Source organism: Nycticebus coucang, chromosome 13, assembly GCF_027406575.1.
Source record: "Nycticebus coucang isolate mNycCou1 chromosome 13, mNycCou1.pri, whole genome shotgun sequence".
In the NCBI taxonomy this organism is placed as follows: domain Eukaryota; kingdom Metazoa; phylum Chordata; class Mammalia; order Primates; family Lorisidae; genus Nycticebus; species Nycticebus coucang.
In genome coordinates this window covers 60,652,414-60,671,093 of record NC_069792.1, presented here as the reverse complement: position 1 = coordinate 60,671,093, position 18,680 = coordinate 60,652,414, and the positions used below count along the sequence as shown (strand labels likewise).

Sequence of the window (18,680 nt, the reverse complement as noted above, 5' to 3'; positions counted from 1 at the left end):
TTCTCAGTTCTGGTTGCCCATTGAAATTACAGGTCTGTTTGTGCGTGTGGGGGGGGGGTGTATACATGTATCTGCATGTATGCATGCCTTTGTGTATACCTATGCACATGTATGTAAGCACACACACTACACACGTGTACCTGGACTCTATCCACGAAGATTTTTTTTTTCGATCACTCTATAAAACCTAAGCATTAGTGCCTTTTTCAAAAGTGCCCAGATGATATCAGTGCAATTCACTGCTTCAGAAGATAGTCTAGTCCCTGACAGGGCAGCACAGCATGGTTGTGGGAAGTTGAATTTATGTTGGTGGCCAGAGTGAGAAGCTGAGCTCCCACATGTGCGCTGCAGCTGGAGCGCTGAGCATTGTTTTTGAAACATTAAACATTCCTTTTCTTCTCCATCTCCTTTCTTGGCACGTGGCATGTCAATGGATAGCTATACTATTCCCCAGATATGATATTTAACAGATTCTAGGTCCTATCCTAATGAATCAGCCCTAGTGTGATACTGGTCCAGCAGCTTGAATCGCTTCCAACTCAAACTTTTGTGGCCTCGGAATATGATTAATTGCTTTTCATTGTTACTGTTGTTGGTTTAAACAGACCATAAAACCTGACATCTGATCTCATACATCAGATGCATATAAGCTATGACTGCTGATTGGAAATGCCCTTTCAGTGCACTTCCTTTCCCTTTGTAGTTGTAGCTAAAGAACGTGCGTTTCTTGAAGTTATTATTAACTTATTGCTGAGTATCTCTCAAAGCCAGAGCCCAGTAAGTGCCTTCTGCCCTAGGTTCCTGAGTCAAGCCACGAAGCTCTACAATGCAACAACGGTGGTGCCAGCTAACCACGTCTTGTTTACAACTAGTGCCGTTATTGCAGGTGAGTTGGTTTCTGTACATAGGTGATTGTAAGCATGAAAGGCGTTTCTCTCAGAGCAAATGAGAGCATCAAGGAATGTTTAGGTTTTGAGGTCAGTATCCCCCTAGCCTCCACGTGGTGTCTGACTTTCCTCCATGACATCCTCCTCTAAGCCAGGTTATGCTACTTTGTATGGGGGCTCCCAGTGCTCTCTGCCTTCCGAGGTAGCTCAGTCCTGTTTTGAATCACTCTCATTGGGAGAGTTCTAATTATTACAGAGTATTTCCTTATTTTGGAGCTGAAATTCATTTTCTTAAGAATTCAAGACACTCGTCTTAGTTTAGCTTTCTGAAGTCTTTCCCTCGCCAGCCCTTCTGATAATCAAAGCAACTGAAATGTCCTCTGGAGTCTTTTCTCTGGGCTAACATTCCCAATTCTATTAACTCTTCCTAGATGCCTACCAGCTTGATCAGAGAGTAGGCTCTAAAACCAAATTCAGGGTTTTAAAAGGGAAGGCCTCACAGATGGGAATAGAAACTGTCACTGTTTTGGTCTCTGTTTTTCTACTGTTGCAATTCCTTTATTTTTATAGGCAACATTTTAAAACATGTCAGATGTGACAGTATTAAAAAGTATAAATTAGAAACTTGGTCCAAACTGAAATACAATATATTCAAGTATATTATTTCTAAATTTAGTACTGGATGCCCTAGTTCATTGGTTTATTTGATGTATTTACCACCTTCTCTTGGGAGTTCATTTCTCAATGTAAGTCTATGTATGTTGGAGGTAATGATTTCTGTTTTCTGTTTCCTAATTAGGTCATCTTTTTTTCTTCTTTTTTACATTTTAATAACTTTTAGTAAATGCACAGAATTTTGTATCCAGCATCACAATAAATCTACAACATTTTTCTTTACCCCCCAAAGAAGCCCCATACGCTTTAGAATCATCCCCACCTCCAGTCCTTTTATTTCCAGCAGTCCTAGGTGACAGCTAATCTAGTCTCTGTCTTGATAGATTCGCCTATTCTGGACATTTCATATAAATGGAACTTTACACTATTTGTCTTTTGTGACTGGATTTTTTTACTAAGAGCAATGTTGTCAAAATTTGTTCACAGATTGGTGTGTACCAGTACTTCATTGGCTTTTATTGCTGAGTAATGGCTCATTATGTGGATGTATCATAGAATAAATGATTTACCCTTTCATGTTCATGGACATTGGGTTGTTTCCACTTTTTGGCTGTTAGTTACAAGGTTGCTGACATACACTTTGTGTACAAGTTTTTGTGTAGATGTATGTTTTGCATTCTTTGGGGTACATGCCTAAAAGTTGGCTTGCCGGACCACAAAGTAATTCTTTATTTAGTTTTCTGAGAAACTGCCTGGCTCTTTTATATTATCTTATATTATTTTACACTTCCACCATCAGTGTTTGAGGTTTCCAGCTTTACCTCTTCTCCAACACTTGTTATTATGTCCTTTTGATTATAGATGTCCTATTGAGCATGAAGTGGTTTCTCACTGTCATTCTTATTTGCCTTTTATTAATATAATAATTTTTGAGCATTTTTTCATGTACTTATTGATCATTTGTATATATTTGTTGGAGAAATGTCTACTCAGATCCTTTGCCCAGGTTTAACATGGGGTTATTTGTCTTTTTTATTGTTGAAATGTAGGAGTTCTTGGTATATTTCAGATGCAAGCAAGGCCATTACAGAAATACAATTTGCAAAATTTTTTCTCCAATTCTATGGGTTGTCTTTTTCATTTTGTTTTGATAGGTTTCCCTATAGGACAAAAGTTTTTTTTTTATTATTTATTTTTTTATTGTTAAATCATAGCTGGGTACATTTGTACAATCAAGGGGTACAATGTGCTGGTTTCATATACAATCTGAAATATTCTCATCAAACTGTTCAACATAGCCTTCATGGTATTTTCTTAGTTATTGTATGTAGACATTTGTATTCTGCATTAAGTAAGTTTCGCCTATACCCATTCTAAGATGCACCGTAGGTGTGGCCCTGCCCATTACCCTCTCTCCACCCTAACCTCCCCACTCCCTTCCCCTTCCTTGGCCCTTTCCCCATATTCTTGTGCTAAAGTTGGGTTATAGCCTTCATATGAAAGCTATAAATTAGCTTCATAGTAGGGCTGAGTACATTGGATACTTTTTCTTCCATTCTTGAGATACTTTGCTAAGAAGAATACATTCCAGCTCCATCCATGTAAGCATGAAAGAGGTAAAGTCTCCATCTTGGGTCATCTTTTTATTTCATGAAAACAATGTGACTATCAGTGGGAAACCTTTTAAAGAAATTAATGCATCTCCTTATTCCCCAAATTACAACTTGTATTTCAAAAAAAAAAGATTATATCTATGACATCTAATTTTTTTTTAGTATTTTATGCTCATTAATAAAAGAAAATGAGATTACATATTGTCATGTCCTAGAATGACTGGAAAAGGAAAATAAGGCCAAAAAGAGTTATAAGAACAACATACAGCCTAATAGTTAATACTAATTAATGTGCATAATGATGTGTAATGATTGTAGAAGATTTTCTAGGACAGCGAGGCTGGGTCCTAATACTCGGCATACAGAGTAACTGATAAGTCGGGGAGGCTGGGACCTCCTGGGAGTCCTAACGGTTCCTCCCATGTCACAGGCACGTGGAATGGGATGAACCTTCTTGACTAATTTCTCCTCTCTGCCTCCATGAAAAAGCGTAGCTTACAGTGAACATAGCAGCTGTTCCCTGATTCATTTCTCCCAGTCTCAATTCCCAGTTGTCCCAAATTCATCCTATTTTATTCTTTCTCCCCTCCTCATCTCTCAGCTGCTTATTATATAGAATTATGTAGCACCTCTAACTTCCTGGCCCATTATTGACAGGCAATTTTACACAGAAACTGTCCATGTTACTGGGTAACTTGTGACCAGTCAGTAGTCTGTTAAAATGAGACACCATATTTTCTCTGCAAAATGAGTGAAGTCTTTGTTCTTTTCATTGCAATAGCCAGTGTTGGTAAGGATACAGTATCACAGGCACTCTCAGTGTGGTACCACCCTCCTAGAACTGAGTTTCATAGGTTTTATCAAGAGTTTTAAAAATATTTGCACTCTTTGATTCTATAAATCAGTAACAACAAAACCCCCCAAATAACCTGATTTATGAAATGGGAAAAGGACTTGAATAGTAGCTTCTGCAAGGAAGACACACAAATGGCCAATAAGCATATGAAAATTTGTCCAACATCACTAATCATAAGGGAAATGCAAATCAAAACCACAATGAGCTGTCACCTGATACCCAAAAGGATGGCTACTATTAATAACAGAAAACAATAAGTGGTGGTGAAGATATGGAGATACTCTAACTCTTACATACTACTGATGGGAATGTAAAATGGTACAGCCATTGTGGAAAAAAGTATGGAAGTTCCTTAAAAATGTTAAAAATAGAATTATTATATGATCCAGCAATTCCACTTTTAGGTAGATATCCAAAATAACTGAAAGTAGGAGAACTGAAAGAACTTTTTAACTGAAACTTAAAAAGTTATTTGTACACTTATGTTCATAGCAGCATTATTTACAATAGCCAAGATGTGGAAGCAATCCAAATATTCATCAACAGATGAATGAATACAAAGTGTGGTCTGTACATACAATAGAATATAGAATACAGCCTTCAAAATGGCAGAAATTCTAACACATGCTACAACATGGATGAACTTTGAGGACATTATGCTAAATGAAATAAGCCAGGAACAAAAAGATAAATATTGTCTGATTCCACTTATATGCGATATCTAGAGCAATCAATGTTAATGAGACAAAAACTAAAATGGTGGCTGGGGAAATAGAAACTATATAATAGGAATAGACTTTCAGTTTTTCGAGATGAAAAAGTTCCGGAAATTGGTTACATAACAATGTGAATATACTTAACACTCCTAAGCTCTACACTTAAAAAGGGTTAAGATGGTAAATTTTATTTTATGTACATTTACTACAATTTTTTTAAAAAGAAAAAATGTTTCTATGAGGGAACAGAGACTCCACTTCTAGAAACTAATTTTAATGACAACAAAAATACTAAAATGCTGTGAAAAAACACGTTAATGAGGCATACCTCATTTTATTGTGCTTTGCACATATTGTGTTGTGTTTTACAAGTTGAAGGTTTGTAGCAGTCTTACATTGAGCAAGTCTGTTGTTGACATTTTTCCAACAGCATGGGTTCATCTTGTGTCTCTGTGTCATTCTGGTAATTCTCACGTTATTTCAAGTTTGTCATTGTTATTATATCTGCTGGGGTGATCTGTGATCAGTGATTTTTGGGATGGTGTTGTTTGGGACACCATGAACCTACTATTGTTTTGGGACACCATGAACCTCACCCATATAAAACAGCAAACTTGATCATGAAGTGTTTTGTGTGTTCTCTCTGGTCCAGCAACCAGCCATTTCCTCATCTTTCTCCCTCTCCTTGGGCCTCTCTATTTGCTGAGAAACAACAATATTGAAATTAGGCCAGTGAATAACCTCCCAATGGCCTGTAACAATTTGGATGAAATGAAGAGTCCCACAACTCTCAACTTCAATCAGAAGCTAGAAATGGAGCCTGGCACAGTGGCTCACACCTGTAATTCTAGCACTCTGGGAGGCCAAGGCAGGAGGATCGCTTGAGTTTAGGGAGTTCAAGATCAGCCTGAGCATGAGCAAGACCCCATCTCTACTAAAAATGGAAAAATTACCTGGGCATTGTAGTGGGCACCTATAGGCCTAGCTACTTGGGAGGCTGAGGCAGGAAGGTCACTTGAACCCAGGAGTTTGAGGTTGCTGTAAGCTAGGCTGACACCATGACACTCTAACCTGGGGGAACAGAGTGAGACTGTTTTTTAAAAAATGCCAGAAATAATGAAGCTTAGTGGGAAAGGACTGTCAAAAACTGAGATGGGGGCGGTGCCTGTGGCTCAGAGAGTAGGGCGCCGGCCCCATATGCCGAGGGTGGCGGGTTCGGACCCAGCCCCGGCCAAACTGCAACAGAAAAATAGCCAGGCGTCGTGGCACGCGCCTGTAGTCCCAGCTGCTCGGGAGGCTGAGGCAAGAGAATCACGTAAGCCCAAGAGTTAGAGGTTGCTGTGAGCCGTGTGATGCCACGGCACTCTACCCAAGGGCGGTACGGTGAGACTCTGTCTCTACCAAAAAAAAAATAAGTAAAACTGAGATAGGCTGAAAGCAAGGTCTCTGGTGCCAATTAGTCAAGTTATATTCATGCAAAAGAAAAGAACTTGTAGAAAATTAAAAGTACTACTCCAATGGACACACAAATCATAAGAGAAAGTTTGAGTGGTTTTTATTGGAGATCAAACTAGTCACAACATTCTCTTAAGCCAAAGCCTTATTCAGAATAAGGCTCTAACACTCTTCAATTCTATGACAGCTAAGAGGTGAGGGGGCTGGAGAAGAAGAGTTTGAAGTCAGGAGAGGTTTAAGGCAAGAAGCTGTCTCCATGACATAAAAGTGCAAGGTGAAGCAGTAAGCGGCAGAAAATTCTCCAGAAGATCTCACTAAACAGATTTTCAATGTAGATAAAACAGCCTTCTATTAGAAGAAGATGCCATCTCAAGCTTTCATAACCAAAGAGAAGAATTCAATGCCTGGATTCAAAGCTTCAAAGGACAGGCTGACTCTTTTTAGGGGCTAATGTAGGTGGTGACTTTTAGTTGAAAGCAATATTCATCTTCTGTTCTGAAAATCCTAGTGCCCTTAAGAATTATGCTGAATCTACTCTGCCTGTGCTCTAGAAATGGAACAACAAGTCCTGGATAACAGTGCATCTGTTGACAGCATGGGTTACTGAATATGTTAAGCCCACTGATAAGACCTACTGATCAGAATAAGGATTCCTTTCAAAATATTAGTGCTTATTGACAATGCACCTGGCATCCAAAAGCTCTGATGAAGATAGACAAGGAGACTAGTGTTGTTTTCATGCTTGCTAACAGAACATTCATTCTGCAGCCCATGGGTCAAAGAGTATTTCGACTTTCATGTCTTGTTATTTAAGAAATACATTTTGTACAGCAATAGCTGCCATAGGTCATGATTCCTGTGATGGGTCTAGCCTAGATAAAGCAAATTGAAACCTTCTGGAACCCTTTCATGATTCATGGGAGGATGTCAAAATTTCAGCATAAACAGGAGTTTAGAATAAGTTGATTCCAACCCTCATGGTTGACTTTGAAGGATGCAGTGCTTAAGTGGAGAAGGACACTGCAGATCTGATAGAAATAGCAAGAAATTAGATTTAGAGGTGGAGCCTACTAAAGATCTGACTAAACTGCTGTAATCTCATAATCAAACTTAAATGGATGAGGAGTTGCTTTTTATGAATGGTTTCCTAAAATTGAAATCTACTCCTGGCAAAGATATTGCAAATATTATTGAAATGACAGCAAAGGATTTAGAATATTCCATTAGCTTAGCTAATAAAGCAGTGGCAAGGTTTGAGAGAGCTGACTCCAATTTTGAAAGAAGTTCTACTATAGGTAAAAATACTATGAAACATCTTTTGTGAAAAGAAGAGGCAATTGACATGGCAAACTTCATTGTTGTCTTATCTTTAAAAATTGCCACAGCCACCCCAACTTTCAGCGACCACAAACCTGATCAGTCAGCTGCCATCAACATCAAGGCAAGACCCTCCACCAGCAAAAAGTTTATGAATCACTACAGGCTCAGATGATCATTAGCATTTTCAGCAATAAAGTATTTTAAATTAATGTATGTTCAGTTTTTTAGAGAAAATGCTATTGCATACTCAATAGACTACCGTATAATGCAAACATAACTTTTGTATACACTAGGAAACCAAAAAATTGTGAGTGATTCACTTTACTCTGGTGGTCTGGAACCAAACCCACAATGTCTCTGAGGTATACCTGTATTAAAGACGTTTATTGTTGCTTTACTTAAGGTAAAAAAAATTTAGAGACAAATTGAAATGTCCTTAGAGAAATGAACACTATGGTGCATAAACTTAGAATAATGTGAAAACATTCAAATGATTACAAAGAAGTATGTGATGACATGGAAAATGCTTCAGAAATGTTCATTCATTTGACAAATATTCATTAGAACTGGATGTGGCTTCTTCCTGTAGGAAGTTCATTCTCAAGTGAGGAGATAGTGTCAAGGTTGAGAAAGCACCTTGTGGATGGGACTCTTGTCTCGCTCATCACAGTGACTCCGGCACCTAGCGCAGTGGCTGACACATAGGAGAAGTTCAGTAAGTCGTTGCTGGCTGACTGGCAAGGCTAACATCACAGACACACAAAATTTAATTCCAGATGATACATAACTTAAATGTGTCCTATCTAATAAAAACTCATGAAGGCTTTCCAAGAAGAAATTGGAGAAGGAGAAGAGAAAATCTCCTTGACACAGACGATGCATCCTTGTTTTCCTTCACCCAGAAGGGAAGCCCAGGAAATGAGAAGAGCCTGGGGCCATGAGGAGCAGAAGTGAGGCAGCACTTCACTTGCTAGAATGTCCTCCAGTGCTCGAGCCCCATGTGGTCAGACCAGTAGACCACAAGGCATTAATTAACAAGGGTAACAGCCTGAGTGGCGGTCGCTAGCCTGGGTGTCTGCCACATCAGAGGCCCCCAAGTCTACACAGACTCTCGGGCCAGGCTTGTACTCCAACCTAAAACTGCAGGTGGGAAATGGTCGCTGGAGTTCTGTTTTCTCGCATGTTCCACGAGGGTAATCCCAGGCCAGATAGAAAATTTCTGCTTGCAAAAGGTGTGTCAATTATGTTTATTTTATAGTAATGATAATTCCACATATACAGTCTACAAATCAATGGTTTTTTGGAATAATTTAAAATGTAAGCATGGCATGCAATATTTTTTTGAACCAAACTGAAGAATATGCATTTTAAGGGTAAATATACTTACAAAAAATAGTTTATTAACATAATTGTGAAAACCATGTGTAGCTATCATAAATATTCTTACCTCAAAATTGATTTCATATTCTGCTCCGGTTACAGGTATCATATTTTATCAGGAATTCCTTGGTGCAGCTTTTCTGACTGTGTTTATCTATCTTTTTGGGTGAGTAAATGTCTCAGAGGTAAAAGTATATGAAATTCTATTACTTTGATGTAGGATTTTGGCATTATACCTGAAGTATAGAAAATTGGAAAATAGTATAAGAAACAGCAGCTTCCTGAGCTCCTAAAAGAATCATTCTTCCTCAACACTGCACAAGGCTCAGCGTCTTTGGCTTTGTGATACAGGTGCCCCTGTGAGAGTTCTAAAACACTGGAGATTTTTAGTTCCAACCAGAGTCAAGATAAAGTCACTGTTCTTTCACAGCCTTTCTGTGCTATAACGGGCCTGCCTCACTCTTGGGAACCCTTTCCTTAGATCTCAAGCGGAGAACCATGATGCCTCTAGGGTCACCCAAAATAAAAGTCCAAGATGAGAAAATCCCTTACTTTGGCCATGATAACATCAAGCTGGTAGTGTCCCATTCATGTGTCAGAGTGTCTGTCTTGAACTCTCCTTAGAGATTTGGTGGGCGTCATTGCCAGTATTGTTTGCAGACAGAGAACAAGACTTTGACAGTATATTGCTAATGTACAGGAGTTTCTATCAAGTCCAAGTAGACTCCATTAAAGTTTAGCAGCTTCTTGGTCTGGTATTCAGCATGGCTATTGTTATGCAATGACATAGGCATAGGAAACCATCTATCCCAAAAATTCAATTTCATAAAATATTTGGTCAAGGTCAAATTTCTGGGGACTGGGAAGTATGAGTGCTCTTATGGCCAAGGACAAGTGGCTTTCTTAAAAAATTAAAGAATAAATTCTTTTTTCACTTGTGCTGTGTGACAGAATAGGTCTGGACATGCCTGGATAGAAAATGAGGCCTAGCGTCTACCCAAAGGGTTTGTTTATAGTATTATTGATCTCCCACTTGGTGAAAACCTGGTACACAATTTGTTGGAAGCTGCCCAAGTCTTGGCTCTGGGTACAAATTAAGAAAAGCAATTAAGAAAAGTTCTAGGAGGCTTACATGAGAAACTGAATGGACAAAAACAGTGTAATTTAATGTCATCATAGAATATGGAGCTCAATTATTTAATACCAGGTGCTATTTTGATGTTCTTGTGTTGTTTATTCATATTATCTTTACAGGTGTTTTCTTTCATTCCTTGGTGTCTTTTTGGTCACAAGAAATCGAGAAAAGGAACATCTGCAACAGTCTTATATTGATTTTGGGAATATTCCTGGTAAATTATATATTCTTCATAATAGAAAATTTTACCAAATTAATCATTGTTGGTATTATTTGGGTAGTAAGTTAATGTAAAACATAACTCTTACCCTCAAAAAACGTGTGTGTGAATCTTGAAACCTAAGGTGACGTTTTAAGGGTAAATGTTAATACTAATTTGTTGAACATCAGTTTTGCACAGAATCCTGGGGTTATAAAAGAGTCAACCATGTTTTCTTGATTTGGATGATTTGAAGGATTTCCATTTTAAGTTTCCTAAAGTTATAAAAGAATAGGGGAAAAAGTAGGAATGGCTATCAGCAGCAGACCCCTGCCACTTGGAGAGCCTTTGAAAAGACATCTAAGTATAGAGGGCCAGGCAGCTAAGGGGCATCGTTCCTGGGGAGACTGAGGTGGCTTGTGCACAGCGGCACCAAGAGCAATGTCCATCACAGTCACCAGGACAGCAGTAGCTTCTTCCCTTCCTCCCCACCTCGCTCATCCAGGGTGAGCTAAGAGGCTTCATTCTCACTCTCCCTGGGAAATAACTCCCTCAGTCATTGAGACTACAGAAGTGAAATCCAAAATGAAGGACATGTCCGGCTGTGCCTCACCTCCTCCTTTGCCCACCCCACCCCAGCATTCTCCAGGTTACCTGGGAATTTGGGGGGACCCATCAGTTTCCAGACAGGGGTGCAGATACTCTCAAAGCTTCCTCCACCATTCTGGTAGCACCACACCCCTGAAGCAAAAACTAGGAAAGCCTCTTCTCTGAGACTGAGGAATATGTCCCTCTCACATGAGGGACATGTTAATTCTGTGTCCTGTTTGCCATTTGGGCCATCTTACCAGCCAGGAGCATTCAGCAGTGACGTTCATGGTAAGGGAGTGCATGAGAGATGACTTGTCTGGTGAGAAGTTCTTTAGTAGGAAATAAAGTTCAATTATTTTTAACTCCATTTTCCACTTCACAAAGCCCGTACATAAGCTCAGTATCAGCTTTAGAAGGCAAAATTTAAGGCTACGTTTCTGTATTGTTGCATACCTTAAACTAAACATGGAAAGAAGACAGGCTGCTTCGTGCCCACCCCCGATGGAACCAGACTGATCTCACGCGCAGCATGTAGATCCTGCGGAGTGGGGGGGCAGCTCTCCCTGGATGTGGGGCTCGGGGGCCTTTACTTCCTTGACTTTTATCACTTCCGTTTAGGGGATGACCATATAACATGTAAAAAATGGGGGCTCAAATGTGGCCTAAATTGAAGAGAAATTATTAGGACTTACTTCTCTATAGGACCTCAAAAGGTTTTTATGTTTATTATCTCCACAGGGAAACAAATGCTGGACAAAATACAACCAGATTCCAATAGCTTATCCTATGGAACTTTGCCTGATGGAAGCGACTCAGCAAAGAGCCAAAGTGGAGAGAAGAAAGAGGTCTAAGTGCCGGGAGGGACACTGTCAGCCTGTCACTCAATACCATGGCTCAACAGAGTAGGGCACTGGCCCCATATGCCGGAGGTGGCGGGTTCAAACCCAGCCCCGGCCAAAAACTGCAAACAAAAAAACAAAACCTTGTGTTCAATTGGTGTCAACAGCTCTTTTAAACTGATAGGCGCTAGCATTCATTTCCTCCTACCCCCACCTCCGTGTCTAGAACAGTCAGGTCTCCTGAGCTTTGGCAGGCTAATGCTATCCTGGAATGTAACCTGACGTGCTTCCCACACCCTGGACCTCCCCCTCGTGATCATCTCACCGGCTGGGACTTCGTGAGGGCCTGGCTGCTCCAGCTGGAATGTTGCACTAAGACGTACATTGCGATTTGGTCAGAGAACACATGGGTTGCTTCTCCCACATGGCTTATGGTTCCTTTGCTTTAAAGAGATGCTTAGCCCCACAGTCTTGCTTCTGAAAGGAAGGTTGGAGAACATGCGTTTTTTCCTAAGACAACTTTAATGAGCCTCCCCATAAAAATCTCACCTTACTAGTCCTAAATTAGAATGGCGAATCATCTTTTCTGAAAACGAGTGCTATTAAAATCCATTTTTGAAAATGTAAGGGTTTCTTTGAAATTTAAAAATGGCATTCTATGATGGTGTATACCAAAACTAAAAGACTTAGCTGGTGGGCTTTTTAAGTGTAAGAAAGAGAAGTTTAAGAATTAGGGCTGTGCTTGCTTCAGCAGCACATATACTAAAATTGGAGCCATGCAGACAGTGTGGCCCCTGTGCAGGGATGACACGTAAATTCATGAACCATCAGGGAGAAAAAAGCATTAAGACCAAAGTTTATTTTTTAATAAAAATATAGAATGGTGATATTGTCTTCAGCTATATGATTCTCTTTTACTTGAATGGAGACTGAAGAAAAACTTCATATCCTATGCGTTTATTTCTTATTTGTTATAGGTCTTATAATTTTTCAAGTGAGTTTATATGTTCTAACTCTCAATGTCAGTCTCAAAAATCATATTTAAATTCTTAGTGATATTTCTCATTATACCCCATTTCTTCCCCAAGTCGTTTCCTCAAGGTTTGTAAATTCTAGGAGAAAGGAGAGTTACCATTAGAGAGCCAGAGCTCAGCCATTTCAGTCTGCCCACAGAGGCTCGGCGCCTGTAGCTCAGTGAGTAGGGTGCCGGCCACATACACCAAAGGTGGCCGGTTTGAGCCCGGCCCGGGCCTGCTAAACAACAATGACAACTGCAACCAAAAAAGGCATTGTGGCCGGCACCTGTAGTGCCAGCTACTCGGGAGGCTAAGGCAAGAGAATTGCTTAAGCCCAAGAGTTTGAGGTTGCCGAGCTGTGATGCTACAGCACTCTACTGAGGGCAACATAGTGAGACTCTGTCTCACAAAATAAATAAATAATAAATCTGCACACAGAGAACACAGCTGGATGGGGAGACCTGAGCTTCAATTGGAAGCCTAGGCACTCCTGTGCCCCAAACAGCTTTTCTGCTGCAATTAATCATGTATCTACTAAGATATATTTGCAGGTGAAATCCATAATAATGTCTGTTATTTATGATCTACCTAACATTTAAATAGGAAGAAAAGAGGTAACCTTCACTGTAACCCATATCAAATAATAAGCCCTATCCTTAATGACATTTCAAAACTTCTGATCAGTTCTGATGCTTACATCTTATTGCTCCAGCCAATCATCTTGTGCTTGTGTAGGTCACCTCAGAGCTACAGAGTCTGTAATCTTAACACTTTTGGGTCTCTTAGCTTTATTCTTTGTCACAGCCTATACCCTGACCAGACCAGCTGCAAAGGAGAGAGATTCACATTCATCACCAATGTATGAAAAATAACCCAGCGTCCATGTCTGGCTCCTAAATTCCTAGTAACAATTCCTACCTTTGTGGAAAATGTCACGTTCATTCAGATAAAACAGGCATATCACGTATGGCTTGTTTTACTGAGTTGGTCCAGCATGTTGGCACTGGAAGCTCAGCTAAGAAATGTGTCTGGTGCCTTAAACAACAGATTTCTGTTAACTTTTAAAATTGGTTTCGAAGATTGAGAAAACAATTAGACTGAAGAGTTTTGCTTCAAGGAGGCCTACTTGTGTAGCTACAGGGCCTGGTTTTGAGCATCGATGAATTTTACACAGACACAGTTATAATGCAGGTACCTTAGAGCCCACCAAATTTGCATCTATTAAAAGTTTTGAGAAATGGGCTCAGTGCCTGTGGCTCAAGTGGCTAAAGCGCCAGCCACATACACTTGAGCTGGCGGGTTCAAATCCAGCCTGGGCCCGCCAAACAACAATGATGGCTGCAACCAAAAAATAGCCGGGCGTTATGGTACCCAGGGCGACAGCTTGAGGCTCTGTCTCAAAAAAAAAAAAAGTTTTGAGAAACGACATTCACTTGTACACATGTTAACAATTCAGTGATGCTTTAGAAGCTTAGGTGACATATAAAATATATTCAGACATAATTTTACTTTCCATATCGCTGTTCCAAAGTAAGGGGAAAGGAGTTTCCGTTTACTGCCTAACAACTAAACCCAAGCTGGACCTCCACTTCGTGTTGTGATTTGGGGACCTTTAGCTAACCTTTGGCTCATCTGACAATTTGTCTAAACCAGGGCTTGGCAAAGTTTTTGGTAAAGACTTCAAGAGTAAATATTTCAGGAGTTGTGTTATCCATGTGGTGTTTGTCACCTGTGTCATCATGGTGCATATGGTCATGGAAAGCAGACATACACAATATGGAAACAAATGTGCCTATCTGTGTCCTAGTGAAACTTTATTTACAAAAACAGGTGGCCAGTCTATGAGCTGTAGTCTTCCAACCCCTGGGCTGGACACTTCTGCCCTTGCGATACAGCTTCTTTTCCTGTTGCTAGAACATTCAAGAGTTTAAAAAGTGATACTTCCTGGTTCATGACAAAACACGATCTATGGGAGTGTGGAACCATGTTTTGATATTTACATTCAGATCTTTTTGCTCAAATAAATTATAAATGGAAGTGATGAGTTCATTCTTGGGGTCCATGTTTCTCTCTTTCAAAATCAGTGGCTCTTTTGTGAACATCACTAACTATACGGCAAGAGCCTCACCAATCCCACACTGTGAGTTGATAATAGCTTTGGAAATGAGTAACGATCACTTTTCATGGAGTAGATTAAAAGCAGAGGCCTTTACCCTCTGATTGTTTTCCAGCTTAAATGTTTGCTTGCCCTGTCACTATAATACTTTCATTTCATTCTGTTTTCATTCAGAAGCTCTTGAAAACAAATACAATAAAAGAATTTCTTAAGCAGTGATCCCGAATCTATCCTTCAACCTTCCCCACGCCACACACTCCTGACTACTCTATTCTGTGGCAAAGAAAGAAAGGGAAAAGGCAGATTTCCAAGATTAGTGCAATTTCATTACTATGAAAGAGTAATGGTGATAATGTGTAAGTCTGGCTCCAGAGGAAACAAGTGCAATGGTGAACATGACTCAGAGGGACAGAAACGTTGAGTGAAGCTCCTAGAGCCAAAACTCTCTCTGTGCTCCTGTTTCCAAGCACGTAGCTCATCCAGGAATGGTGACTGTACACGCTGAGCCACACGGAAGGCTGCCTCCTGCCTGACAATTTAATAGTGATATGATGGACATAAATACAGCAGTTTCTAAAATGAACCTCTCCAATGCCTTTCCCGACTGCTTTACTTAAACCCCGTGGCTGGTTATGGAAACAATCCTTGAACTGGGCAGCTGCAAACCTAATGCACGTGTTTGGCACCAGTGAATACGAGTCTTTTAGTGAGGTTGCTAGATAAACACCACACATTTTGAACTATTAGAACAAGATCTCAAAATTGAACCCAACATGATTGTGTGGGGAATTTAGAGGCTGCTTCTAATCATTAGACTCATCAACAGTCTGGCTCTTATTATGACCATCTTGAAGTAAAAAAATAAAATGACATTCTGCACATACACATTTTCCATGCAAATATAGACCAGTCTTGGGCTATTAAGCATAGCATTTTAGCAATTGTGGTAAATGCAGGGAAGAGCCTTCCCACCCAGGAATTCTTGAGTGTGTTCCCTTTCTTGCCAGCCTCAGGGTACCACACAACATGCTGTCCTGTGCCAGGAGAGCAAATCAGTTACAGGAGCCATGGCCCGCCCAAGCAAACTTTTTTCTTTTTTGCTAAAGAGGGAGAAAACTCCTCCTTTAATGTTGGTCCTTATTGAGAGTTAATGAGTCCCAACCACAATGTAAAAGAGGAATATCGATTCTGATATCAAACAAACATGGTGTTTCAGGGTGCACCCAGCTGGACCCAGGCACTGCCAAAGGTTTCATGGAGTTCCAGGCAAAATGCAAGGTAGTCTCCGTGTTCCAGAAAAGAATCTCTTTCTCAGGGAGCTGGCAAGTTAACCAAGAAGGAACCCAGGCTTTCCTGATGGGACCAGCATGCAAGGACCAAAGCCACTTTGCACATTTGAGCTGCTGCTATCCAGACATGAGCCATCCTTCCAACATGTACACATCCCACTTTCAAACCTTTTCTTCATGGTTCTAATTTGAAAACCAACCTCAGAAATTTTCTGAGGCTTAGGGCTCTACTCCCTCTGTCCAAAGCACCTCACCTAAACCTTCTAAACAATAAACAGGAACAAGGAGATGAATCAGCTCGAGAACTCTTCATCTGGGGACTCAAAGCTTGGGTGGTTTGCCTAATTACGGATTACAAACCCAATTACCACATCCCTCAAACTCAGCAAATGTTCATTAATTCACTCAAACATACTTGATCACTTCCTATTTTCAATGTAATGTGTTCAGGTATTTTTTTAAAAAATAGACTTTATTTTTATAGAGCAGGTTTAGGTTCACAGTGAACAGAATGTACAGAGAACTCCCCATCTACCTCCCACCCTCACACGTGCACAGGCTCCCCCCTGAGCATCTCCCACCAGAAAAGCACGTCTGTTACAATTAATAATGGTACAACTGCATTGACACATCACCACCCAAAGTCCCTAATTGCACCGGGGTTCACTCCTGGTGTTGGAAATTCCACAGGTTTGGACAAGTGTGCAGTCTTGGGTAGATTTGTCTCTCCCAATCCCTAGCAACCACTGATCTCTTCACTGTCTCCAAAGTTTTGCCTTTTTCAGAATGTCATGTGTTGTAAACACGTAGTATGTAGCCTTTTTGGATTGGCTCTTCACTTAGTAATGTGGATCTAAGGGTCTTCCATGCCTTTTCGTGGCTTGAAAGCACATTTCTGTTTAGTGCTGAATGGTGTTCATTGACCAGATGTATCACAGTTTATACATTTCATCTTTTGAAACACATCTTGGTTGCTTCCAAGTTTTGGCAGTTTAAGGTTATTAGGAATATAAGACTGAATAGATGTGAAGACGAACTCTTAATGAGTGTACTGTCTAGTCAGATAAACAACAGCTATCATTTACTGAGTCCTTACTATGTGACATGCACTGTGCTAAGTCTTTTACTTGTGGTATTCAATTCTTACAAATTTTCCGTCAGGGAGGTTCTTTTTTTTTTTTTTTTTTTTTATTGTGGATTCATTGAGGGTACAATAAGCCAGGTTACACTGATTATAATTGTTAGCTAAAGTCCCTCTTGCAATCATGTCTTGCCCCCATAAAGTGTGACACACACCAAGGCCCCACCCCCCCGTCCCTCTTTCTGCTTCCCCCCCCATAACCTTAATTGTCATTAATTGTCCTCATATCAAAACTGAGTACATAGGATTCATGCTTCTCCATTCTTGTGATGCTTTACTAAGAGTAATGTCTTCCACTTCCATCCAGGTTAATACGAAGGATGTAAAGTCTCCATTTTTTTTAATGGCTGAATAGTATTCCATGGTATACATATACCACAGCTTGTTACTCCATTCCTGGGTTAGTGGGCATTTAGGCTGTTTCCACATTTTCGCAATTGTAAATTGAGCTGCAGTAAACAGTCTAGTACAAGTGTCCTTATGATAAAAGGATTTTTTTCCTTCTGGGTAGATGCCCAGTAATGGGATTGCAGGATCAAATGGGAGGTCTAGCTTGAGTGCTTTGAGGTTTATCCATACTTCCCTCCAGAAAGGTTGTACTAATTTGCAGTCCCACCAGCAGTGTAAAAGTGTTCCCTTCTCTCCACATCCATGCCAGCATCTGCAGTTTTGAGATTTTGTGATGTGGGCCATTCTCACTGGGGTTAGATGATATCTCAGGGTTGTTTTGATTTGCATTTCTCTAATATATAGAGATGATGAAAATTTTTTCATGTGTTTGTTAGCCATTTGTCTGTTATCTTTAGAGAAAGTTCTATTCATGTCTCTTGCCCATTGATATATGGGATTGTTGGCTTTTTTCATGTGGATTAATTTGAGTTCTCTATAGATCCTAGTTATCAAGCTTTTGTCTGATTGAAAATATGCAAATATCCTTTCCCATTGCGTAGGTTGTCTCTTTGCTTTGGTTATTGTCTCCTTAGCTGTACAGAAGCTTTTCAGTTTAATGAAGTCCCATTTGTTTATTTTTGTTGTTGCAATTGCCATGGCAGTCTTCTTCATGAAGTCTTTCCCCAGGCCAATATCTTCCAGTGTTTTTCCTATGCTTTCTTGGAGGATTTTTATTGTTTCATGCCTAAAATTTAAGTCCTTTATCCATCTTGAATCAATTTTTGTGAGTGGGGAAAGGTATGGGTCCAGTTTCAGTCTTTTACATGTAGACATCCAGTTCTCCCAACACCATTTATTGAATAGGGAGTCTTTCCCCCAAGGTATGTTCTTGTTTGGTTTATCGAAGATTAGGTGGTTGTAAGATGTTAGTTTCATTTCTTGGTTTTCAATTCGATTCCAAGTGTCTATGTCTCTGTTCTTGTGCCAGTACCATGCTGTCTTGAGCACTATGGCTTTGTAGTACAGGCTAAAATTGGTATGCTGATGCCCCCAGCTTTATTTTTGTTACTAAGAACTGCCTTAGCTATACGGGGTTTTTTCCGGTTCCATACAAAACGCAGA

The 18,680-nt window shown here is 40.1% G+C and overlaps 1 protein-coding gene across 1 annotated transcript in view; it reads left to right on the top strand.

Moving 5' to 3' along the window:
- NIPAL2 (NIPA like domain containing 2) overlaps positions 1–14,953 on the top strand; it is a 123,485-nt gene extending 108,532 nt beyond the window's left edge. The window contains exons 8-11 of the mRNA XM_053559385.1: positions 798–886; positions 8,945–9,008; positions 10,097–10,191; positions 11,506–14,953. Coding sequence (XP_053415360.1) covers positions 798–886; positions 8,945–9,008; positions 10,097–10,191; positions 11,506–11,618 — 361 coding nt within the window. The 3' untranslated portion in view covers positions 11,619–14,953. The remainder of the gene's footprint in view (positions 1–797; positions 887–8,944; positions 9,009–10,096; positions 10,192–11,505) is intronic.
- Positions 14,954–18,680: the final 3,727 nt, after the last annotated feature.